The 24,942-nt window shown below is 47.5% G+C and overlaps 5 protein-coding genes and 1 pseudogene across 6 annotated transcripts; 5 read left to right on the top strand and 1 right to left on the bottom strand.

Annotated features, from left to right (window-relative positions):
• The first annotated feature begins 258 nt into the window (after nucleotides 1-258).
• rbp5 (retinol binding protein 1a, cellular) lies at nucleotides 259-3,184 on the top strand. Its single transcript, XM_003966289.3, has 4 exons — nucleotides 259-562; nucleotides 790-974; nucleotides 2,024-2,125; nucleotides 2,734-3,184. The coding sequence occupies exons 1-4, from the start codon at nucleotides 487-489 to the stop codon at nucleotides 2,785-2,787; spliced, it is 417 nt and encodes a 138-aa protein (XP_003966338.1). The 5' UTR covers nucleotides 259-486; the 3' UTR covers nucleotides 2,788-3,184.
• Nucleotides 3,039-8,437, bottom strand: LOC101073138 (tumor necrosis factor receptor superfamily member 5). Its single transcript, XM_011605898.2, has 9 exons — nucleotides 8,397-8,437; nucleotides 7,485-7,909; nucleotides 7,215-7,340; nucleotides 6,290-6,436; nucleotides 6,094-6,187; nucleotides 5,839-5,915; nucleotides 5,398-5,505; nucleotides 3,954-4,079; nucleotides 3,039-3,856 (listed from the first exon to the last, which is right to left on the bottom strand). The coding sequence occupies exons 2-9, from the start codon at nucleotides 7,558-7,560 to the stop codon at nucleotides 3,675-3,677; spliced, it is 936 nt and encodes a 311-aa protein (XP_011604200.1). The 5' UTR covers nucleotides 7,561-7,909; nucleotides 8,397-8,437; the 3' UTR covers nucleotides 3,039-3,674.
• Nucleotides 8,121-11,781, top strand: LOC115250374 (complement C1s subcomponent-like). Its single transcript, XM_029838655.1, is given in 12 exon segments — nucleotides 8,121-8,262; nucleotides 8,421-8,619; nucleotides 8,697-8,877; nucleotides 9,109-9,234; nucleotides 9,474-9,667; nucleotides 9,801-9,951; nucleotides 10,043-10,155; nucleotides 10,230-10,314; nucleotides 10,404-10,538; nucleotides 10,614-10,688; nucleotides 10,775-11,472; nucleotides 11,474-11,781. Coding segments are annotated over 12 exon segments (2,064 nt in total). The 5' UTR covers nucleotides 8,121-8,248; the 3' UTR covers nucleotides 11,567-11,781.
• Nucleotides 11,782-12,307: 526 nt separating this feature from the next.
• LOC115250370 (complement C1r-A subcomponent-like) lies at nucleotides 12,308-16,316 on the top strand. The gene is made up of 13 exons (XM_029838648.1): nucleotides 12,308-12,465; nucleotides 12,775-12,988; nucleotides 13,177-13,360; nucleotides 13,439-13,576; nucleotides 13,656-13,861; nucleotides 13,935-14,082; nucleotides 14,262-14,380; nucleotides 14,462-14,540; nucleotides 14,625-14,759; nucleotides 14,836-14,910; nucleotides 14,986-15,191; nucleotides 15,265-15,479; nucleotides 15,555-16,316. Exons 1-13 carry the CDS (start codon nucleotides 12,437-12,439, stop codon nucleotides 15,919-15,921), a joined length of 2,115 nt encoding a protein of 704 aa, XP_029694508.1. The 5' UTR covers nucleotides 12,308-12,436; the 3' UTR covers nucleotides 15,922-16,316.
• Nucleotides 16,317-16,438: 122 nt separating this feature from the next.
• Nucleotides 16,439-19,793, top strand: LOC101072466 (mannan-binding lectin serine protease 2-like). Of its 2 annotated transcripts, XM_003966309.3 has the most exons (11): nucleotides 16,439-16,569; nucleotides 16,648-16,852; nucleotides 17,115-17,283; nucleotides 17,381-17,521; nucleotides 17,601-17,809; nucleotides 17,878-18,025; nucleotides 18,284-18,418; nucleotides 18,500-18,571; nucleotides 18,657-18,862; nucleotides 18,932-19,146; nucleotides 19,247-19,793. In XM_003966309.3, exons 1-11 carry the CDS (start codon nucleotides 16,544-16,546, stop codon nucleotides 19,617-19,619), a joined length of 1,899 nt encoding a protein of 632 aa, XP_003966358.2. In that variant the 5' UTR covers nucleotides 16,439-16,543; the 3' UTR covers nucleotides 19,620-19,793. The 2 variants fall into 2 exon arrangements, with proteins under 2 accessions (XP_003966358.2, XP_029694521.1); XM_029838661.1 differs by lacking the exons at nucleotides 17,601-17,809; nucleotides 17,878-18,025.
• Nucleotides 19,794-20,940: 1,147 nt separating this feature from the next.
• LOC115250364 (tapasin-related protein-like) lies at nucleotides 20,941-23,754 on the top strand (annotated as a pseudogene).
• Nucleotides 23,755-24,942: the final 1,188 nt, after the last annotated feature.

Here is a 24,942-nt window from a genome sequence, read left to right as displayed (position 1 = left end):
CTTTTATCGATCTATTATTGTTTTTCTGCACATTTACACATAAATGAATGTCTACTTTTAAAAAACTGAAACTTTATCAGTATCACTCTATACGACAGAAGGATTCGGGTCAATGATTTGACTCACTAAGTCAAGTAAGGAGGCGACTTTTGCAGCCCAGCGGCTCTTTCTTCCTCTCCTGACCGTAAAGCGCCGCCTCTCCCTCCCACTGGGTGCTGGGTGGCCAACCCCCACACCCCCACACCGTCTCCCACTCCTCCTCCTCCCTGTGCTTCTGCAGAAACTCCAGTCAGAGCTGATTCTCCCCGCAGCTGCACAAAGTCCGGAGAAAAGACGAGCGGAGCTCTTGAGGCTTGTTGCGCGTCTGTGCGTCGTGCAGCGGTTGTGCGTCCGCGGAACTGACATCGGATCCAGAGTGGAGCAAAGAAAGGCAGGAGGGAAGACGAGCCGAGCATTGGAGCCGCCTGCTCTCTGGGGAGGGAGAACATGTCCAAGCCCGACTACTCCGGCACCTATCATATGGTGGAGCAGCACAACATGGACGCGTACCTCGAAGGTTTAGGTGAGGCGGACGCCTGATTTCACTGCTTCTCTAGTTCCGGAAAATGCGACCCAGCCACCGTCGCAGGGCCCCATTTTACGACCCCCGAATCTTCTGAAGAAAGTAGTAATGCTTTGATTTCACAATTTAGATCACGCTCACTTGCAGCTGCACATTTTAGTGCGATGAAGTCACCATCTTCGTGACTGTGTCTCTGATGATCCCTGTGCTTTGATCTCTCCTCTCAGATATTAGCTTTCCTCTGAGGAAGATCGTGTGTCTGTTGAAGCCCACCAAAGAGATCGCCCACGATCCGGCCTCGGGAGCCATGAAGATCCGCACCAGCACCACATTTAGGAACTTTGACATGGATTTCAGCATAGGGGAAGAGTTTACCGAAGATCTTGGGCCGGTGGACGGTCGTACCTGTCAGGTCTGTGTGGATGAACAGTCTTTGAACTTTGAAAACAAAGAAATCTCAGCCTTTGTCTCGTCTGTCCCCCGACCGCTGTGACCGATGTCTTTCTCTCTGTGTGTGATGTAATCATCTCTTCCTGCTTAAATTCTGCACGAATAAAGAGTTTCTCAGCCTCGCGGAGAGAAACGCTAAACCCTAACCCTAACCTCAAACCCTAACCCTAAACCCTAACCCTAACCTCAAACCCTAAACCCTAACCCTAACCTCAAACCCTAACCCTAAACCCTAACCCTAACCTCAAACCCTAACCTCAAACCCTAACCCTAAACCCTAACCTCAAACCCTAACCTCAAACCCTAACCCTAACCCTAACCTCAAACCCTAACCTCAAACCCTAACCCTAACCTCAAACCCTAACCCTAAACCCTAACCCTAACCTCAAACCCTAACCCTAAACCCTAACCCTAACCTCAAACCCTAACCTCAAACCCTAACCCTAAACCCTAACCCTAACCCTAACCCTAAACCCTAACCTCAAACCCTAACCCTAAACCCTAACTCAAACCCTAACCCTAAACCCTAACCCTAACCTCAAACCCTAACCCTAACCCTAAACCCTAACCCTAACCTCAAACCCTAACCTCAAACCCTAACCCTAAACCCTAACCCTAACCTCAAACCCTAACCCTAAACCCTAACCCTAACCCTAAACCCTAACCTCAAACCCTAACCCTAAACCCTAACCTCAAACCCTAAACCCTAACCTCAAACCCTAACCCTAACCTCAAACCCTAACCCTAACCTCAAACCCTAACCCTAAACCCTAACCCTAACCTCAAACCCTAACCTCAAACCCTAACCCCTAAACTCTAAACCCTAACTCCTAAACCCTAACCCTAAACCCTAAACCCTAACCCCTAACCCCTAAACTCTAAACCCTAACCCCTAACCCCTAAACTCTAAACCCTAAACCCTAAAAGTTGCAAAAGTACTGCGGTCTTGAACTGTTTCGCTCCTTCGCTTCAGGCTGAGCCTCGTACAAACGTCACCTCTGCTTGTTTCAGACCACGGTGAGCTGGGACGGAGACAGCCTGGTCTGTGTGCAACAAGGCGAGAAAGAAGGACGAGGCTGGACACACTGGCTGGAGGGAGACAAGCTGCATTTGGTGAGGATTTATAACGGGGGTGAGGGGAAGGGGGAAGGTGGGGGGGGGTTACCAGGAAAATGACAATACAAAAGGAGGGAAAAGAGGCCAAATCCGATGCTCACCGAGGGGAGAACATGCAAATAAGGCAACGTTTGAAAGTCTCTACAAAAAGCTTTCCCTTATAAAAGATGCTCTGTGCAGCTGTACCCCCCCCCCCCCCCCATCCTCCCCCCCCCAACCCACACACACACACACACCTTTCATTGGAGTCCATTTCCTGGAAAAAAACAAAAACTTGTCTAACGTGATCGGTGCCCCGGGGGATTGAATGTAACCAATCAGGAAAGGATTCCTCGTCACCTCTGCGGCGAGGACAAAGCCACCGTGGCGTCCAAACCTCCGGAGAACACGATTAAAGAAATACCACCGAGGATGATCCTGATGGTAGAGCCGGTTAGACAAGGGGCGGAGGGGAGCAGGAAGATGGATTAGGAGCTAAAAGGATGAGGCGAGGGAGGGGAAAGTGGATCGGTCGCCCTGGTTTCTGCGCCGCTCACTGAGCTGGTGTCATTGATTTTCACTCTCCTCCACCTTTTTCTTGAAGATCTATTTCTTTTCCTCTACAGGAGATGAGAGTTCAGGGAGTGGTCGCCAAGCAAGTCTTCAAGAAGGCCAACTGAAGTGAAGTAAAATGAGTTTTGGAGGAAAGCAAACATTTGTTCATGAAGTAAAATATAGTTCCGAACTTGGTCCGAGTGCTGCTCAGTGTTGGTAGTCGTAGTGTTAAACCATAATGAAGACTCAGCGTGCCTGATGATAATTGTGCAAATGTTCTTATTTGTGTCATATGTTTTCACTGACATGGGGTCAGATCATGATTGCAGAAAACTGCCAATCCCATAATTAGCAGGAGTATTTTTAGTTTCTTATGACCATTTTTAATCCCCTTTTATCAACGTGGCCCTTTATAAGCAGAAGCTTTTAACGGCGTCTGACACCTGTTTCCATCCCTGTGAAAGTCAAACTCCAGCTGTTCCCTGGACTCCAATAAACTCCTCCTTATCAATGTTTGCACCAGATATGTGTCTGGATGTTTATTGATTATAAAGTAAACTCTATATTGAAAGGATGGTGGGTGTGTAGCACTTAGTGTTTAATGTTAATGGCACAGCCAGAACATCTGCCACATTCCCAATCAGTAAATGTTTCGTAGATACCGATAAATGACCCATTACAATGTGAAGGTATTTATTTATGGATTTGGTCTTGAAGTGAGAGTGGGTTTAAAAAAAGATAAATAAGACACATTCTCTTATTCTTACATAAAGTTAACATAAAATTGGCTTAAAATACACAGTGCGCCGCCTTTACCTCTAAAGACCCTAAAAACATAAAACATTATTTAAAAAAATAATTCAAGTAGAGCTGCGCCATTCAGTCTAAAGATGACCCTTCCATTACTGGCCACCAGGGGGCAGCAAAATGTCACATGCAACGAGGGGCCAAACGCACGCGTACTAAACTGGAGGGAATCATTTGCTAATGATTAATAAAAATCATTAACCAATCATGTTCCACACCACTCGTCTTCTTGTGGCTCTGAAATTGACCGGTGGAAGTTGCCGGTGCAGTGTCCAGTGATTCCATTTCCGTGGCTGGATTCCGTGGAAAAGTGCGAAGTCTTCAGCGCGGTTATAGATTGGCAGCTGTCCTGAGAGTCGGCCGCGCAGCCATGAACCATATAGTGATCTGAGGAGGAAACATTACGGTGATTATTGGAGGTCATCAGTGGCCCCGTGCAACTGCTAATGCCCACGCAAGCAGGCGCTCGCGGAGGGTTTATTACCTGCGCTATAAACCGGTAAATCGCAGCCGTCCACTGCGCAGATCTGCGGCCGGTAATCTTTCAGCAAACTGTCTGGTGCTGCTGGGATCACATCAACCATGGTGACGGGCACGATGGGGCTGAATACTGAAGGGGGGGAAATAATTCTACATCATTTTTGCAACAATGAAATCGTAAACTCATGCATGTTGTATCTGAGAACGCAGATTCGTGCGCGTCAGCAACGACTCGCCTGTCATTACCCGGTTCGCCTAAAGGTGGCGCTGTGGTACAAAACGACTGTTTCAAGGGTGGCGACCCAATGAGAGGTCGAATGTAACGCTGAAGAGGCAGACTTCCTGCGCAGGAAGCAAACATGTGCTTGTCTTAACCCGGACCAACAAAGTCATTTGGTATTTACCCGAATGCAAATTTCCGGCTGTGCATTGAATTAGTTGAAACGTGCGCGTGTCCGGGGTGCCTACATGGACGGCTGAAACCGAGTCAGATTAGAAACTACAGAAGCAGTCCAAGAAGTGCCCGATCTTTACGCAAAGCCTCCCGCTTCCTGCCATGAAATTACATGTAAAACAAATGGGCGGAATCCAAAAAAACATTTCTAACGTTTTAGAGTTCGCCCTGTAAACGTGTTCATATAGTCAGGACGGCAACGGGGCCGGCGACTCTAAAGCGCTTCGGCTCCCCAGGAAAGGCCGATATGGCAGCTTAAATTCGGAAAACAAGCAAACCAGTGAGCACATGTTCTTGAATTTCTGAGCTTCTTATATAGAGCTGTAAAAGAAAGAAGCCTAGCATGTACTGGATCTCTCCCTGGATTTCTATTAAAAAAAACTTGCTTCTGTCACTGAAATGACAGAATCTTCCTGTACAGTTTGCAGGAAGAGAACATGCGCTCTCTTGTTCTCTTTTCAGCGTCTGTAGATTCCACCAGTGGCGCGTTGCTTTGCTGGAAATGCGGCGTGTAAAAACCACTGAACGTCATCCATAACAACCGTGACTGTCATGAAAGAGCCGCGCTGCTTTTCACTATGACTCGGCTGCTTGTAAAATGTTCCTCCCAGTAGACCAAAACAAGTGTGCTAGTTTGAATATGCGCAGGATGTGGCTTTCCCCGTTTCGTCGGGCTGTTTGTCTTCACACTTATCCTGTCTGGGTTGAACATTCTACAAGGGAACCCGTCCCAGTAACCTTTGAATATGATGCAACAGGCCCGGTACAGTTTCTGAGCGCATTGCCAGTAAAAGGAAACAGTGGGCGAGAGCAGAAACCTTCAACTGTAAGTTCTGAGGAAAGTGCGAGGCGCTGGTTGTGGCCCTCAGACTTTCGGTGTGTGGGCACGCGACCCCGCATTGATTTGGTGCCCCTGCGTCGGGACTTTGAGAACAGCGCGACGACTGCCGTGTGTGTCACGGCCACACAGGTTAGGCGTCACGCGTGCACACACCTGATCGTGACGACTTGCGTTTCAGCCTCCAGCAGAAGAGACCGAACAGGATGAGCGCGGTCACCACGAGTCCGGCCCACAGACCGGCGGGCAGCGCCCAGTGACACTCTGCAACGGAGACGCAAAACATCCATTTTAATACGTTTGCCTGGTGATTCGTGGTCGTTCATCACAATCCTTCAAAGTCAGTTAGAGCCGCGATTGGAAAATACCTCCAGTTCATACATTAAAAACATACATCATTCCTGCGTCATCTAAAACGAGCTTTGGTCAAACTACGTTTTCAAAACATCGATGAAGCGCCGAAGAGAAACGACTGAATGAATCCAAGGAGCAAAGGAGGAGGCGCCAGAGTGGCGGCCCGCTGCCTCATTCAGATCTCGACAGTTTCCAGCCGCAATTGAAATTTCAGAATCGTGTTTGGAAGAAAAAAAAACCTACGAGATTTGTAGCCGCCGCACACCGCGTCCCTTCCGGACGTTCCCGGGATGCTCAGCTCTCTCCCAAAGTCTTCGCACCTGCAAATAACCAAACATGTTTATACCCCAAACACACAAGGGCTCAATACTGAACTAAGCTGATTTTAGTTCCTCTTGTGTACATTTGAAAACTCCAGAAACAGAAAACTGACGCAGGCGTAAAGAAACCGGAAGGAAGACGAAGATCCGGACGCATTTCTACGGAGCTGGTTCTGACCTGGTGTGTTGACGACAGGGGGAGGAGAAGTCTGTCACGTTGCTGTAGGTGCCGTCCTTACAGGGAGCACAGACCGTGTTGTTGGTGTGGGACGCTGCAGGACGCACAGGGACAGTCTCACTAATTTGGACCTCGTTGGGGAATAATGCAACTGCACGTTGGGATCATTTAATCCGCATTTCCGGATGGAACCTACCGAGAGACGTGACTCCTTCGCCCGGGGGACAGTGGAGGACCGGCTGGCAGTGCTCGCATTTATGGTTGCTGCAGTAGAACCCCGTCGTGCACGTACACACGGTGTCCTCCTGAGGGCTGCATTCCTTCAGTGTCCTCTGGTTGCTGTCTGGAAGACCCACAGAGAAGCTTTTAGAGGGATCAAGTCTCCCGAAGAGGGAGAACCTGGATTCACTAACGAGCGTCAGCATTTGATCCGAAAAAAGGACGAGTAGTTAATGTGCTTTTAGATTCCCATCCACCCATCCACCCCTCCATCATCCATCCATCCATCATCCACCTATCCATCCATCCACCCCTCCATCATCCATCCATCCACCCCTCCATCATCCATCCATCCATCCACCCATCCACCCATCCATCATCCACCTATCCATCCATCCACCCCTCCATCATCCATCCATCCACCCCTCCATCATCCATCCATCCACCCCTCCATCATCCATCCATCCATCCATCCAACATCCATCCATCCATCATCCACCCATCCAACATCCATCCATCCATCATCCACCCATCCATCCATCCATCCACCCATCCATCCATCATCCACCCATCCATCCATCATCCACCCATCCAACATCCATCCATCCATCATCCACCCATCCATCATCCACCCATCCATCCACCCATCATCTTTTCAACAGCTCCAGCCTCAGTTTCCATGTAAACAAGAAAAATAACAATAATAATAATAAGACGGGAGGTTCTTGCACGGGGGCCCTACAGGGCGGCCAATCCTTTTTTTGTGTGCGTGTATTCACAAGTCTGAGCGCGCGTCTTTATCAAAGACACAGGATGGTTTCAGCTCACAGGTCCCTCAGAGGACACACACACACACACACACACACACACACACACACTCACACACACACACACACACTTACTGGAACTGCAGACCCTGCAGAGATGACAGCTCTTCATATGATTCTTTGTGGCCGTGTAAAAACCGTGTTCACACTTTGCACACTTGGTCGGCCGGTTGCCGTCGCACTCGGCTTCCACGTACGAGCCTGACGAGACGCAGACGCAGAGGAAGGTGAAATGAGCAGCTCAGAAGATGACCAGCCCAGTATTAAGGCAGGCCAGATCGCTGATAAGCAACACCTTTAAAAAGCCCAAGATGAAAGAAATGTCAGTAAATGATGCTGACTGACCTGCACCACAGCGACCACAGCATCCTCCCGTTTTACTGGGGTACTGGTCCTCATTTGTGCAGTTCCCAGTAGCCATCCGTTGCACTCGTGATGACAATACTTCCCCGGTGCGTCCACCCTCCAACTAAAGTCCCTTGTCTTTCTCTACGGCTCTTCAGGAAGCGTCTACCCGATCTTTAGGTTGGCTTCAAGCTTCCTCTGGACTTGTTTCTGACGTCTGCTCTTCTGCCACCTCTCTCGTTCTGACTTTCCCCTCCTCAGTTTGCGTTACCTGCTTCTCATATCTCTTCTAATCCTGCAAAATGGAAAACCCCCGGGTACCTTTTTTTGCTTTATTTCCCTCCTCTGCGTCTCTGTGTCTCTCGCTCTCTCACTCTCTCGTTTGTCTCTTGTTTCCTCCCTTGTTTCCTGTGTGGGTCCAATCGCTGCTGAGTAAAACACAGGCCTGTTTCTGCTGAGGTTCAGGTTTTAAAAAAAGAAGCTGAACCTATAGAGTAGAGAGCACAATGAAACATTTCCTCTCTCCTCTACACCCTTTCCTTTTACACATGTTCCATTGTTCCCAGTGAACTTTTGTACCAGTGATGTGTGACGGGGCTAAAAATGTTGATGCTCCTTAGTTACTTTTTTTTTTTTTTAATAAAATGTCTACGTGTGCAAAATGCGAAGGGGGAAGGGCGAGAAATAGAAACTTCATTACAAAGAAAAGAGAAGCAGAGATTTTGAGGTTATTTATTTAATGGTAGGGATCTGATCGGATCACAATGTTGCGATTGAGGTGGGTTTGCACTTTTTTTTAATAATAGTCTGAGAGCCAATGAAACTGATTGCATGAGCATTGTTATTGTTATTGAGCTACTTCCATTCTTCAAATTGATTATTTTAAAGCATTTCATCAGTCTCATTTTTTACTTTCTTAATGCCTCTCCAACTCAGTCTGCTCCTTCTGCTGTTCTCCCACTTGGCCTCCTCCATATTGTTGGGATGGGTGGAGTCTCCAGGGTACCCCCGCGGATACCTGCCGCACGCCAGTTTGAACTGGAGCCGATGCGCCAGGAAAGGTCACGTCATCTCCATCACACTCATCCACCTGGACCTGGAGGACAGCCCAAACTGTGAAAACGATGCCGTGAAGGTCGGGCCTCCCCAAGAAGCAAGAGAAAACCCTCAGCGTGGTGTTCTGCCGCTCACACCTCTCCCTCTCTGTTACAGGTGCTTTCGAATGGAAGGCCCCTCTCCATTCTGTGTGGCAGAAAAGGATTTGCTGAGCTTCAGTCGTCCGTGAATCCCGTCCTTTTGTCCTCGCCGGGAGGCTGCCTCAATCTTCTGTTTGTCTCGGACTTCTCCAACACGAAGAGACACAGCGGCTTCAGGGGCTTTTATACCGAACAAGGTCAGAAACAGAAAAGAAGACTCCAAATGGCATCCTCTGCTAGCTTTTCATTGTATTTCTATGACCCGGAGAGCCGATTTTGTGTCGTATGAGCCTAAACTGTAAAACAGGGCACTTCAGAGTCGTCCGAGGTGTCTTGGTGACCTATTCTAGAGCCTGGTTCTGTCTCAGCAAACCCAAATGCCCACAACCTCTTTAAAATGACGCTGCTTTCTTTACTTTGCCACTCAGACTTTGATGAATGCCAGGATGACTCTGAGGCCAGATGCACACAATTCTGCCACAACTTCGTCGGAGGGTACTACTGCTCCTGTCGTCATGGTTACCACCTGAAGGAGGACAACCACACTTGCACTGGTAAATAAAACCAAAACACCCAGGCTGCCATAGACCAGAATCTAATGAGAGAAATCAGCGAATGCTCACACAAGTGAAACAGGAAGCGAAAACTGGGGAAAATGGAGGAAGCAGAAGCTCGTGTGGGGGAGGGAAAGAGAGAATGGCTCTAATAAGTAAAGGTTGAGTTGAGAATGAGACGGGACAGGCACATTGTGTAGTCCTGGTCCTTACATGACAAACCCTCCCTGGGATTGCAGTGCATTGCTCGGAGGATCTGTCGGGGCTGCGTAAAGGGGACATTTCCAGCCCCTCCTGGCCAGCTCCTTACGCAATGAATGCTGACTGTCTGTACACTCTGTCCGTGGAGGACCACCTGCAGGTGGAGCTGCACTTCTCTGAAGGCTTCGATGTGGAGCAAAGCACCGACGGCCACTGCATCGATGCCTTGATGGTAAAACTCCCTCCCTTCATTTTCATTTTTGTACAGTCAGCTGATATTTCTTGCTGCCTACTCCCTTTCCTTTCGCACTTCCCGTGCATGTTTATTGCACAGATATTGTCATAAATCTGGCATAAATTCACAGATTCAGACTCCTTCTGGGAATCTGGGGTCATTCTGTGGGCTACAACCTCCCCCGTCTCCCTTCCTCACCCACTCCAGTCAGGTCCACATTCGCTTCGCTTCTGATGGCTTCGGCACCAACAAAGGATTTGCTCTCCGCTTCAGAACCAGAGGTACTGAAGCCTTCTCACCTTCGGCGTTACCAGTAAGCAACTGTTCTGAAAGATGTGGCTAATTCACGGCTTTTGTAATTGTTCCGGGCAGCTAAGGTGTGCCCAGCAGCAGTGACTCCACACTCCACGGCAACGCCACAGCAACCAGATTATTCTCAGGGTCAGACGGTCACAGTCAGATGCCGTCAGGGCCACATTGCGAACGTGAGGCCTCGATCATTAAATAAATACGTCCTTTGAAGCCATTTGTAATTAACTGATTTTCTCTGTTTAAAAAGGTGCAGAATAGCTTATCCATGACTTCGGAATATGTGACGACATGTCAGAGAACAGGAAACTGGTTTCCCAGTTACGCCTGTGAACGTGAGTGTGACTGTAGCTCAGTTATTCTCGCTTCACTCTCACTTCCTGGTTTTTGGAGAAAAACTTTTCTCTCGCATTCTCTTGTGTAGCGGTGGACTGCGGTTTTCCCAATATCCCAGAAGACGGAATTCTTCAGCTGGTGCAGCCAAAGACAGGAAAGACTGTGTACAAAGATCAGATCAATTTTAAATGCAGTTCAAAGTACTACACACTGGAAGGGGATGGTAATTCCCATCTGGCAGCATCACACTTCTAAATCACATGTCACTCGATTAGCACAATTTTCTTCATCCTTCCAGACACGTACACTTGCAATGCTGATGGCGAATGGATATCAGCTGGAGGCAACACAGAGATGCCGAAATGCACGGAGGGTAAACCTTCAAGGCTTGCCTTTGTATTTTAATCACATAAATTGCTCTAATTGATGTCATTTTATTATTTATTTCTTTTTTTCCAGCATGTGGGAAGCCTGACGTCCACCTCATGGGGACAGGGCGAATTTTGGGAGGTACGGATGCAAATCTGGGAGAATTGCCATGGCAACTGTTGATAACACATCCCAGAAAAGGCGGAGCGTCGCTGATCAACGACCGGTGGGCCGTCACCGCAGCTCACGTTGTGGAGAACATACAGGAAGACACTTTGCGTATTTACGGCGGACTGGTCAACGCGAGGTCCATCTCAAATAATGAGGTCGTCATGGAGAGTGAAAAAATCATCATTCATCCCAACTTCGCCTCGGGATCTGAAATCCGCACCAATTTCGACGACGACATTGCTCTTGTAAAGTTCAATTCCAGGGTAAATTTAGGCCCCAACCTGATTCCGATCTGTCTGCCCCCAGCCAACATGAGCTTGGTTGAAAATGAGCTCGGCACCGTGTCGGGCTGGGGGATCACAGAGCGACAGGCCGACGGCAGGTTGGACACATCCTACAGCCTAAAATACGCCCACGTCGGCGTCTACTCCCTCGCCAAGTGCAACGATGTACCCTACATATCAGGCAGCAAGCGGATGGTTTTCACTGATAACATGTTCTGTGCTGGAGCGGAAGGGATGGACAGCTGCCGGCATGACAGTGGGGGGCCGTTTACCACTCCTATGCTGGGCAATGGAAAAGGGCCTTTTTATCTGAGCGGCATTGTGTCCTGGGGCCCCCCCCTGTCGTCAGCGGATGTATAAGGGTTATTACACCAAAGTGAAGAATTATATAGACTGGATTAAGAAGACAATAGACAACAACTCTTAAAGATGAGGGAGGAAATACTCGCTGCTTTCACACCTGATTCAACTTATTAATGCTGCAAGATGATGAATTCATTCATATTGTTCCATTCATTCATAAGTCAACTTGTGTTGGAAAAAAAAAGATTTAAAGACAAAACATTGATTTTTTTGTTTATCCATATAGCAAACACCATGGGTATTATAGGCTACAAGTACAAATAAAACTCTTGCTTTCTAGTGTGGTGGATTTTCTCTTGGATTAAAAAAAAAAACATTGAATGTTTTACAAATCACCCTGTTTCAACACAGTGGAAACGCGAGACATTTGCAAAGTCCTCATTAGGTATGTAGCATTTAGGTCTTCAAGCTATAGAATGTGTGTTAAGATTGAAATAATAGTCACCTGTGAAGGTCAGACATTATCGGACGATCTACAGGTCTCCAGAGAACCAAATGTGTGAAAATGTATAGAAAAATATAGGCACATATGTAATAGCTCCCTCTAGTGCAATAGACTTTTATTTATAATATAAAATATTTAAACACGACATAAAAAAGGTCGTTCAAAGTTGCTCATTTCATTACAAAAACTGAGTAGATAAAAAAATCAAAACAACACGAATAATAACAATAAAATGAAATGACTAAGAGGGGATAATGGTGACATTATTTGGACATTCTTACTTTATTTTGCTAGGGTTTGAAACATCAACTCTCAGAATTCAAAGTCAAGCTTTCATCTGATTTTGCCAAAATAAACAGGGCATATTCCCGGCATCAACACGGTGTTGCTACACTCTGCAAACAAAAGCCATTGTGGCCAGAATGTTTTCAGTTTTCTGAGAGGTTCGCAGAAGAGTTTGTGTAGGATTGAGCTGTAGAATTGAGTGCAATGATGGGATGTTTCTGCTGTATCCTCTGGTAAGCTCTGAGGAATTCATTTACTGATTGTTTCACTTGTAATGTTCGGTGAGGTGACTTCTTCTGTGTGGAACTCCATTCCCATTATAGGATCTGCTGCTTCTCATTGTTTTGTTTAATGTACATTATAGATATAGTAGAGTTCATCTGATGACCGGGCGGTCGGTTTTAAACGTATATACATGCTTGAGAGTCTTGTATGACGACAACATTCAGTCCTTTTCTCTTTACATCAACTTTGGACCAGCAGCTCGGCGCGTGGACAACTGATTAACAGATCAAACTCTCTCTATCTACAAACCTTTCCAGCTTTCTGTATGTGACAGCGGGCCTGTGCTGGCCGCTGCTGGAGACAGAGCCACAAATGTATGGAGAGGTCAGGTCGCCCCAGTACCCCCAGCCTTACGCCCCCAACCTGCAGGAGCAGTGGGACCTACATGTGCCTGAGGGGTTTCAGATCCGAATTACCTTCACACACTTGGACATTGAGGCCTCTGCAGGCTGCCACTACGACGCCCTCACAGTCAGAACTCCATTTACATGTTCTAATACCAGTGGTGCTACAAAAAGATTTTCCCCTTTTTTTAAACATCAACAGCTAACAATGCAACTTTGGGTTTTGACTAAATCTGTGCAGTCGCATTCTTTATCGTTGCAGGTGGAAGAAACGACCTTTCCTCGTGGTGTAATGTTCCTTACATGCTCCTGCAGGTTCTCTTCAATGGTGAAGTTCTGGGAAAGTTTTGTGGGAATGAGAATTCTGCCGACGGGAATCATCCCGGCTCGGAGCCCCTGTTGTCTCCAGGCAACACTCTCACCCTTATTTTCAAGACGGACAGCACCAACCCAGAGCGCCACCAAAACGTGGGCTTCCTGGCTCACTACCAGGCCATAGGTGGGCTTCATCACGTCTCTCAGCTCAGCTTCACCGCCCTCACCGCCGTAACACTTGTGTCAACTCTCCTGTCATCAGACATAGACGAGTGTGCGGCAGAGCCCGAGGAAGACAAAGGACTTCTCTGTCCCCAGATCTGCCTCAACACCCTCGGCAAATACATGTGTTCCTGCCACCATGGCTATAAGCTTCGGTCCGATCAGCGCACGTGCGTGTGTGAGTAAGGTGTTAAGTAGTGGTGCTTTTAGTGCCATTCAGCAGAGGATAGATGAGTGAAACTGCGTCTGTTTGTCAGTGTCCTGCAATGATGGTCTATTTAGTGAACCAGAAGGGCACTTGGCCAGTCCAGGATACCCTAATCCAGAACACCAAGCCCTGACCTGTCAGTACATCATTTCGGTACCGGCCGGCTTCACCGTCTCTTTGAACTTCAGTGACAACTTTCAGATCGAGAGCACCATCACAGACCAGGGTCCAGACTGTCTTTACCACTGGCTGCAGGTGATGAGCCGTCACAGCAAATATGATGGAATAATCCCAAAGAGGCCAAATTTGCCGTCACCTCTGCTAACAGGTAACCATTCCTGGTCGAGGGTCAGTGAAGCTGTGTGGGGAAAAGAGTCCAGGCTTGATCGACACGAACTCCAGCACCGTGACTCTGGACTACTATATTGATAGTGACGGCTGGAGCAGAGGCTGGAGCCTGGACTACAGCACCCACAGTGAGACACAAATGTCAACTTTATCAAGTATATCACGGAAGATAATATTAAAAAATAACCAGCAGTGCTGTTTTCACGCATAAGTACCATGAGAAGTACTATTCTAATCACTTTTTTCTTCCATTGGGTGATTGAATCATTGGGTGTGTGGTTGATGTTACGTCTGCTCTGTACTTCAGGGGTGGAGTGTCCATTTCCAGGCACCTTAACCAACGGCAGGGTCACCCCCTCCCTGAGCCGGTACCTCTACCGGGACTACATCTACGTGCGCTGTGACACAGGTTATAAGCTGATGATGGTGAGGTGAAAGTAACCTTTGTGTCGCACCTTGACTCACACATTGCACTGATATTTCCCATCTTTCATTTCTTCCTGTTAGGATGGGGAAGAGCTTCCCAGCTTCTCTGCTATGTGCCAAAGCAACAGGCAGTGGCACCTCCCTCTGCCAGAGTGCCACAGTACGAGTCCTTAAGTCTGCCAGACACCTCCAACTTTTGCTGGGTGCTGTACGTTTCCATCAGTGTGGTAATGTCTCTCTGCAGTAACTGACTGTGGAGAACCCAAAATGTTGCTGAACGGAGGGTTCCAATTTCTGTCCGGGATGCTCAACCAGTACCAATCTGTAATCGAGTATCACTGCAATGAGCCGTTTTACAACTTTCTTGGAGGAAACGAGGGTGAGATATTTATATATTCCACTCCTAAATGTAATGCTGGAGTCCAGTTATGAGCCTCTGTGTTCTGCCGTCTCAGTTCGCTTCACCTGTGACCCAGACAGAAGGTGGAGATCAAATGAAGACCTGATCGTCCCCCCGACATGTCTGCCAGGTATTTCTCAACAGTTTGTCCAAGCAGGAAATGAATTAGTGGATGAAACTCATTAAATACGTCCATTCCATTTAGTCTGTGGCATGTCGATGAACCCCCTCACTGGCCATCAGAGAATCATCGGGGGCAATAACGCCGAACCCAACAGCATCCCCTGGCAGGTGCTTTTAAGCATCAACGGTAACAGAGCAGGCGGTATGATAATAGCAGACCGCTGGGTTCTGACCGCGGCTCACGTCCTCACAAGCAGAGAAGGCCCGATTTTATCAAACAACGTGCGGGTGAGCGACCTGGATCATATCTAGTCATACTTCAGCTGTGACTGCATCACTTATTTCCTGCCATGATTTGCAGATTTTCATGGGACTCAATGTTATTGATACCCTGCCAACCTCTGCCGTGTACCCTGCCTCGATCCACATCCACCCCGGCTACGCCAACCCCGGGTTGGTTGACTTCAACAATGATATTGCCTTGTTAAGGCTGGAACACCCGCTCACATTCAGCATCTCAGTTATGCCAATATGTCTGCCGGAAGGGGGCTCTACGCTGGTTAATGGCCATATGGGGTAAGGAAACGATTGTATTCAAAACTCTCCGGATCAACAGAGGCGTCTGTTGAAGTCTCTCTTCTTGGTTTGCAGCATCGTGTCAGGCTTTGGAGTCACAAACGACCAAAATCGAAAGATTCTGACAAACAGGTTGAAGTATGTGGAGCTTCCCGTGGTGGACCAGGAGATATGCAGAGCTTCAATCGCCGTGGAGAGAAGCAAAAATCCAAATACACCGCTTCTGTCAGATAACATGTTTTGTGCCGGGTTCCCTGAAGGAGGGAGGGACTCCTGCCAGGGCGACAGCGGAAGTCCGTTCTCCATGAGCAACAACAACCGCTTCTGGGCCGCCGGGATCGTCAGCTGGGGGATTGACTGTGGTCGTGAGGGAACATACGGGGTCTACACCAGCATCGCCAACTACCTGAGCTGGATCAACAAGACAATGAATGAGAACTGAAATTTACAATCGATGGTGCAGCGCTAGTTCAGCTTCCTGCAGAACTGCCGCTCATTCCCTGTAATGTCTAAACGAAAACACGAGTCAAAGCCTGTCACCAAATTTGCTTCTGTGTTGCTAAATTGATGCTCTGCTAACTTTGCAAATAATTGTGCACTATAATGTTCTTGGTTTGATCCAGAGTTAATCCGACATCAACAAAAGAGGGAAAAGGAGCATTTAGGGCTGATGCTAACATGCTGATAAAACAATACGGTTTCCTAATAACGCTTTCACAAAAGTGTCAGAACTTTCAAAAAGCAATGTCACACTTTACCACTGTCGCTTGAAACTGCCTGCAGAATCAGGCTGAGACCGTCTCAGAGGCACAATACAAATAAAAATGAAATTAAATTGAACTGCAGTGGTTAATGTCACCCCAGCAAAACTAGGATGGCGTTTCTCGTAATCTGCGCCAGTCACACTTATTGAGCAATCGTGGACTGTGGTCCTCGGTAAACACCAAGATAAATAAATTCTGAAGGTTAAATTCCATTGGAAAGCACAACACAGCACAGCCACAACAGTCCGTTTCTACATGAGACATTAAACTAAAACCGTTGACAGCTTCGCTAAAGCAAACATGGAACGGACCTTCTTTGCTGTATGGTAAGCTTGGAACTGTTTGAAGGCAGCTTTGAATGTTCCAAATATTGAGCCGGTTCTTTAAATGCTGTCTGTGTGCAGGATTGTGTGTTTGTCTGTGTGCCGGTGCAGACAGCAGGCTGAAGTTATGTCCGGGACGCTTCGGTCCCCTGACTATCCAAAGCCGTATCCTCCCAACCTGATGAAGCAATGGCATCTCTGGGCTCCGGAGGGCTTCCGGATCCAGCTAAAGTTGACACACGTGGATATAAACCCCTCTCGAGACTGCTCTCTGGATTCACTCACGGTCAGAGTCATTTTTGAACCCATTATCAATACGAAGTGTGAAGTACTCACTCCTATCAACACACCAATCTAAAGGGCTGCCGTCACCCAGTAAAGTTGTTCCCTTTTCTAAGTAATCTGATTTTCGTTTAGTAGCGGAAGCTTGTGTAACATTTGAAGAGTCTGAACGGCAGCAGGATCAGCCGCTGAGCTGTTGAGAAGTGGTCAGACAATCCTCTGAAGCTCACTCCACAGAAATGACATTTTCCTTTTCTTTATCTCAGGTTAAGCACGGTGAGACCATCAGTAAGGTCTGTGGTCAGAACTTAACGCAGCTCTCAGCCGAACCCATCACCTCCGAAGGCAAAACAATCACCATCATTTTCCAAACTTCTGATTTCAATCCAGAGTTCCATCAGCACACCGGCTTCTTGGTTAACTTCAAGAAAATAGGTCAGTTTTAGATTTCTGCTTTCTCTTACGTCATTGACGCCATGATGCTGTATAAAAATACACCCAAAGGACCTAAATTCAATGGACACGTTAACAGACGTCGACGAGTGTTCGAAGGCCGACCCAAAGAACGGCTCAGGTTCCGTCTGCTCCCAGATGTGCGTCAACACCGTTGGTTCCTATTACTGCTCCTGCTACAGTGGATACACACTTCAGCCGGACCACCAGACATGCTTGTGTGAGTACTCTGTGCACCATAAGGCCGAGAGTGATCACTTTTCCTTCCTGAACCCTCAACATTTTCTCCTGGTGTCCAGTGTCATGTAATGCTCACATATTTAAACAAGAGGGACGTCTGTCTAGTCCAAGATACCCCCATCCCTCACCTCCTAACCTGTCCTGCACATACGTCATCTCCGTGGAGGACCACTTCACTGTCACCCTAAACTTCACCGACTTCCACGTGCACAGTGAAGACGGTGAAGACGCTGAAGACGGCCCCAGGTGCCTCCATCACTGGCTGCAGGTACAGAAGTGTCTCTCAGAGAGACTTGGATATTAAAAACGCTTCTCCTGAAATGTCCCACCTTCCAGGTGACCGTCCCAGACAGTGAGCCGATGATGCTGTGCGGAGGAAGGAGTCCTGGTGTGATAGCTACAGATTCCAGGACCATCAGACTAGACTACAAGACCGGGGATGAAGGCTTGAGTCGTGGCTGGAGTCTCAGCTACAGCTCCTCTGGTAATGGTCCAAGGAGGGGTGTCCAAACCCGGTCCTCAGGGGCCGCAAACCACCCGATCCAATAACTGGAGCCGTCCGACCAGGTAGACTTTCACCTGGGATCCCACGTTCCATAGTTAAGGTGTTTTATGATGGAGAGCCCAGCTGGACTGGACTGGGTTTGGGCACCTCTGGTCTGAGGGATGGGGACAGTACAGATAGGCCATTGGTTCGGTTAAAAGAGGATTTTAGTGAGCCAAATGTTCTGTTGTTTTACAGCCAGTGGGTGCGAGGAACCGGAACCTTTGCTGAACGGAGGCGTGACCCTGCTGTCAGGTTCTCAGAATCAGCAGGATTCTGTGATCCAGTATCACTGCAACGAACCGTTTTACTCCTTCCCCTGGGGTGAAAATGGTAAAACAATCCAGTCAGTGGAATCGGCGTTTTCATGTCTCGGCTACATGATGAATGCTAATATTTCCATCTGATCCTCAGTCACTTTCACCTGTGAAGCAGACAGGAAGTGGAGATCCGTCCACCAAGATCTGCCCCTCACCTGCACACCTGGTAGCCAAACAGCCCGGCCGAGCGTGTTTTGATACAACGCGACTTCTGAATAAAGGGGAACTGTATTTGTGTGCTTCTCATCCAGTCTGTGGCAAACCCACAAGAATCATCGCTGACTATGAGAGGATCCTTGGAGGCAGAGAAGCTCCAGCCGGCGCCGTCCCCTGGCAAGTGCTACTAAATATAGAAGGCGTACGAGTCGGTGGCGTGGTGGTCGCAGAGCGCTGGATTCTGACCGCCGCTCACGATCTGAAGCACAGCAGAAAATCCATGTCCAGCGAGGCCGTCCAGGTGAGACCTGGCGTGGAACCTTCACGCTGTGCCCGTCCAGGTTTCTGACGCAGGCTCTGGTGTGTGCAGGTCCACCTGGGTCACACTAACCTTAAAGCCCTGCTGAAGTCCCCCATACTGGCGGCCTCCGTCCATATCCACCCAGAATACAACAACTCGGACGGCCTGGACCGCGACAACGACATCGCCTTGATCCGACTGCAGCAACCACTCACATTCAACGCAGCCATCATGCCGATATGTTTGCCAGCAGAGAACCGTAAATACGTCGCCGGCATGATGGGGTGAATAAGAACCTCTGGTGTTTGTGTCTGGTATGATCAGATCTTACTTTTGGTCCATCTTCACGATGTAAATCCGCCTCTTTTGCTTGCTGATTTTCAGAGTAGCGTCAGGCTTTGGCATCGTCGATATCTACCCCCTGCGCATCCCAAAGAATCTGAACTATGCGGAGCTCCCTGTGGTGGACCAAGAGACGTGCCGACATTCGTTCACTGAACTGAAGAAGCGCAGACACAATTTACCGCGTCTGACGGACAACATGTTCTGTGTGGGTCTCCCTGAGGGGGGCCAGAGCTCCTGCCTGGGTGATAACGGAGGCCCGTTTGCCCTGAGTGATGATGGGCAGTTCTGGGCCGCTGGGATTGACAGCTGGGGGGTCGACTGTGGAAAACAGGGAACATACAGAGTCTATACAAAAGTGGCAAACTACTTAGACTGGATCAATCAGACCATCCACGACAACGGAGGTTTCTAAGAACCCTCAACATGATATTACAAGACAAGTTATGATCATCTAGTGTCGGGGTGGCCACATCACACACATGGGCACACATGAACACCACCTCACCCCTTCCTCACACACACACACACACACACACACACACACACACACACACACACCCACACACACACACACACAGACCTCCGCTTAGCCTGATTTATTGTAAATGTCACACACCAACATGATAATGACAGAATTTGACTTCCTCAGACCACGGGCCAGTCATTCTCAACAATGAACATTGTGTGCACTGTCTCACACACACAAACTCTCAGTTCAACTAAGTCCACAAACAAAAACATAATAATTAAAATAATCTTTTTTTCTCTTACTATGCATGTTGCTTAGTGGGACTTCTGGCATTCCTTGCTTTGAACAATCCTCTCCAAATCTGGCTTGTATTCAGTTGTTGCCAGGCAGTCAGAACAGATCGATGCTTTGGTTTCACGTGTTTCAGGACAGAAAACACAGACTCGAGACGTCTGTTGACCCAAATATTGACAGGATCTTAAGCGCAGCCCGTTTGACATTGGGCTATTTTTCCATTGGCACACTTTTCCAGAACCCAATGGCCCCTTCCCTTAAAGCAGGTTTCAGTTGGTGCTCCTCACAAAGATCGATCATCTCCACCTCAGCTGCAGCCTCATCTGTGACCAGCGGGGCTTTAAAACAGTGCGGGGCATTAAAACGGTGCGGGGCATTTAAAAGGGGCAACGAGGAATGCGATCTGTGCCCTTTTCAGTTGGAGATCACGGAACCGGGTCACGAAGCTTTCGTGCAGGTTTTCCTGCCATTTTGAAGGCGAACTTGACACTAATTGTTTACTCAAAAGATCTTGTCCCTACTGAGAAACTTTGCGGTATTTTCATCTAACGCGCATGCGCGTTTGGCGAAGGTACCGTATTGAACTCAAGCGAAGCGAACGCGCACATTAAAAAAACACAAACCCAAACTTCGATATGAACGTTAGAGCCGCGGGTTGGCCAGGCCTGATCTAGTTGATACTAATAGATGGAATTATTGTGTTTGTGCCATATAAAAACATCTTTATATTTTGGTTGGGCAAAGTATTATTTAGTTTGAGGTGGTGCGACATTTTTCTAAGTTTGTTTAGCTGATGCGCCCTATACGATTGTCCTGTATGTTCCTTGCAAAGATCTGTAAATCTGGTCATTTTAGGATTTTACAACTCGGTTCTACCTGATATTATTGGATTGAATGTTCTCTTTTATGCTATTGAAACGTTTTTGAATGTCCAACTCAGCAATTATAGATAAAACAAACTACACAAAACATGATGGACAGTACAAAGTCGAGTTGAATCAAATCATACTAACTAACCCAGATAGATAGATAGATAGATAGATAGATAGATAGATAGATAGATAGATAGATAGATAGATAGATAGATAGATAGAGTAGGTAGGTAGGTAGGTAGGTAAGATCGCTTCCTCAGTTCGTCCCACTTCTTGCTTTCACTTTCGCTTGTGCGCATGCTCAGTATAGCGAGACCTTAAAACGCTTTGATAATTATGAAGTGCTCGAAGTAACATTTAAGATCAGTGCGGTCACATCTGCGTTCTTTATTTATTTATTTATTTTTACTAATTTAAAGGACAGGAAGGACAAGACGGAAAATGCTACTTTATTCGAGCCGTTAAGCTTAAATAGTGAAAGTGAAAGCGCATTATTCGTCATTCAGAAACGTTGTGTTTAAATTCCATTGCTGGAAACTATACGATAATCAAGTCCAGCGATGTTAGCCAACCTCATTTTGATTGGATTCTCCCTGAAGTTCGTCTGTGGTAAGAATGTTTAAGAATGAACGAACTTCCTGCAAACGTCTTTTTTATTGTTTTGTGCGCATTCATGTCTCTAAAAACACTGTCTGCTTTGCTGCTCGCCACTCTGCCTTCGACACACTTTTGAGTTCGATGGATAAAAGTTGTATTGATTAGCATTTCACCCCAGACTTTAAAGAGGAACGACCCCTGAAGTCAGCCGTACTGTTTTTAGATAAATAACTCCGCCTGTTGCGGAGGTTTTCACTTCTAGTTAGTACTTTAGCCACAAATGAAATGAAAATGCAACATTCCTTTTGTTTTCCAGGTAATGTTGCAGATGTTGTACTTCCTGCAGCCTGGTGGAGGAGGGAGTGGGCCTGAGCGGGATGACCGGGGGCTCCTCTTTCTCTCGGGCTCCGGCCACTCTTGTCTTCAGGGATGTTGCAGTGGCTTCAGACGAATCCCTGGATCTGCTCCCGCCCTTTGTGGCCCCCTCGCTGCTTGATCCGGATGCCATCATTATCGAAGTCAAAGGTTTGTGCTTTTCACGTGGGTTCACGGTGCCAGAATCTTGTGAGGAACATTTTCCCCCTCGTCCCTCCGCCACAGCCTCATTCACCCGAGGTCCCAAACGTAGAGGTTCTGCTGCACGCCGACTGCAACGACCTGGAGGTGACCTGTGAAATGAGCCAGTACTCTGTCAGCAAGGCTCTGAGGAGATCCGACCTGACTTATTTCATGGTGTCCATCAGCGTGGAGGCCGTGAACTTTAGCGTCACGCTGATTTTGCAAACCCTGGCCGTGTTGGAACCGTCGATGCTCCACAGAGCAAACTGGGCCTCCCTCTCAGCCCGACTGGAACCCTCCCGACTGAGGGTGGGGACAGGTCATGTTGATTTATTCCATTTATTCTGTTAACCAGGCGGTAACACAGGTCCCCCTCTGCTCCTCAGTGGTCTTCCTGGTGTTTTCCCAGAGAAACTCCATCTCTGCTCGACTGAGAAGCGACGCCGTCCTGCACTGCAGCTTCAGGCACCGGGAGGTTCCGCCGGAGCAGGGAAGTGGCCATCGGGTGGCGCCTGCCAGCACAAAGGAAAAGGGTGGAAAGTGCTGCAGATGGAGACGACACTGGACGAAGCGGAGCCGAGGGCAGCGGGTGGGTGCTGTGTGGACGGAGGCACGGACGTGATGGTCACTGGTGATTTGACTTTGTACCTTTTGTCGTCAGTACACGAAGAACGTCGGGGCTCCAGCCTGAACGTCACCCAGGTCGTCGACGGCGACGCCTCTGTGACTTTGACCAAACTCAAGGTTAGGGACGAGGGGAGCTACATCTGCTCCGTCAGTCTCGGCCCTTTCAAGGCTCAGCAGATCATTCAGCTCCACCTCCTTCGTAAGTATCCCTTTGTTTGGAATTATTCCTTCGTGCTCCGTAATGTGCGTCTGAATGTTTCCCGGCTGTGGCTGCAGAACCACCCCAGGTGTCGCTGTCCCAGCAGAAGCTGGTTTTGAAGGCGGAGCCTCAGACGCTGAGTTGCCACTGCTCTCCGAATACTATCCTCTAGATGTTCAGGTTTGTAAGAGGCATTGACTGGTGACCTGGCCGAGCTCCGTTCTTGACCCTTCTCTCCTCTTCAGATGGAGTGGTGGCTCCTCTTCCCCACAGACACAGAGCCAACGGTGTCCGAAGACCAGGGCTCCCTGTCCAGTCATCGACAACACGGCGACGGCTCTTATTCTTTGACATCTCAACTCACTGTACCCTCCACTGCTACCCCAGGAACTAAAATCATCTGTAAGGTGTCGCATCGGGCCCTCAGCACCCCCCTCTCCGTCAGCCTGGTGGTCATGAGTCCACAAACCAGTATGTTCCCGACCTTTGCTGCTCTAATAGCTCAGTATTGAAATAAATTAGTCTTGCTTTTGTCATTTCTGGGTGATTTAGAGGTTCTGATTGGCGTCATGCATCTTGAAATTGTCAGCGTTGCAGAAAAGAATGAATAACTCTGTTTCTGACACTTTGCAGACTCCTATTGGTGGATTGTGGGCTTCCTGCTTGTCACCGCGATTTTTCTTCTACCAGGTGATGAATTAACTGAGATGCTGCGATAGGAAGGCGTTGAGACACGCATGGTTTGACAGACAACCAGTAAATATAAAAATCAACCACTTCTGGGGGCTGATGTGTGTACGACGACACACACATAAGCTGGGAAACAATATTCAGATTCATTTTTGTCATGATGATCTTGTGAGAATTGAATTGCTTGTATTTGTCTCAAAGTTCGTTAGAGTTTAAATAAAGATATGTGTGACTGTTTTTTTTAAAAAAGAATGTATTTATGAAGTTGCGAGTTTATAAATACAGACATCAGTCCGTAAGATGTCCTTTTCTTTCTCATTTGATAACTTAATTCTGCCGATATTAAAGACACCACCAGATGTCGCCAAATCTCGTTTTAAACTATTTCACATATTTATTTACTAAAAAATGACTTAAGACTATATTTCTACATTTAAAGCTGTCAATATATTAACAGCCAAATGTGCTCAGTGTGTCAAAATAAGGTCTAGACCCCTCCTGTCTGTTAATTATCTTTTATTTGGCATCAGCAAAAATGTTAAGCATGCATTTATTTTCACAGATCTAGATGCATCTTCAGGTCATAACCCAACACGTTAACAGTTTTTTACTCTATCACCTCTGAAAACTAGAACATTTTTCCCCATTTCTTTTCTTTTTATACTGAACAAAAAAAAAGGTTTTCAACACATAATTTGGATCATAATTTCACAGAAGTGGTGGCTATCTTTCTCATACGATTGTGTCTATTATTCTGCAATAGCAGACGTTTGTTTTTAAATGAAGGGAAATAAATACATGTTGCATTGCATAAGCAAGAATTACCAGGTCTGGACAGCATTATCTGCAGATGCTGAAACGGTTAATGCAAATAAACATTTAGCAGCTGGACTGGCAGACACCGTGGAACACAGGGGAAGCGGTGAACACCATCTGCCATGCTAGTTAGCGACAAACACCATCAAACTGTAGGTGATGATCTGATCTGCGTGGTTAAAGGATCCGGCCACTTCTTTCATCTCCGGATTTCTGAGGACACCGACTCAAGCAACAAGACCAATGTTGCTGCACAGTCGCTTCCCAAACGACGTTCCCAAACGTTTGCATCTGCAGCAGTTTGAAATGTGATGCTACACATTCGTGGCTGTCCTATGGCTGTAATCTCTGGGAACCAGAAACCTTCGTATTAATGTGTAGATTGTCTGTCAGTGGCTGCGGTGACAGTTTTTTGGGCATATTAATGCCACCGACTCGTACAAAACCAAAATACACTAAAGCATTGCATACATTAGTACTTCAGTCTAGAACTAGGGTTTTTGTTTTTTCAGGAGTGAAATGTTGCAAATACTTCCCTGAATCACATACTTACTTTGTTGTCAGACTTCATGATAGTAACTATATATTGCAAAAAAATATAAATAAGGAAGAC

This window comes from Takifugu rubripes, chromosome 7 (assembly GCF_901000725.2).
Source record: "Takifugu rubripes chromosome 7, fTakRub1.2, whole genome shotgun sequence".
NCBI classification, from domain to species: Eukaryota; Metazoa; Chordata; class Actinopteri; order Tetraodontiformes; family Tetraodontidae; genus Takifugu; species Takifugu rubripes.
This window is presented reverse-complemented; position numbering and strand designations above follow the sequence as displayed.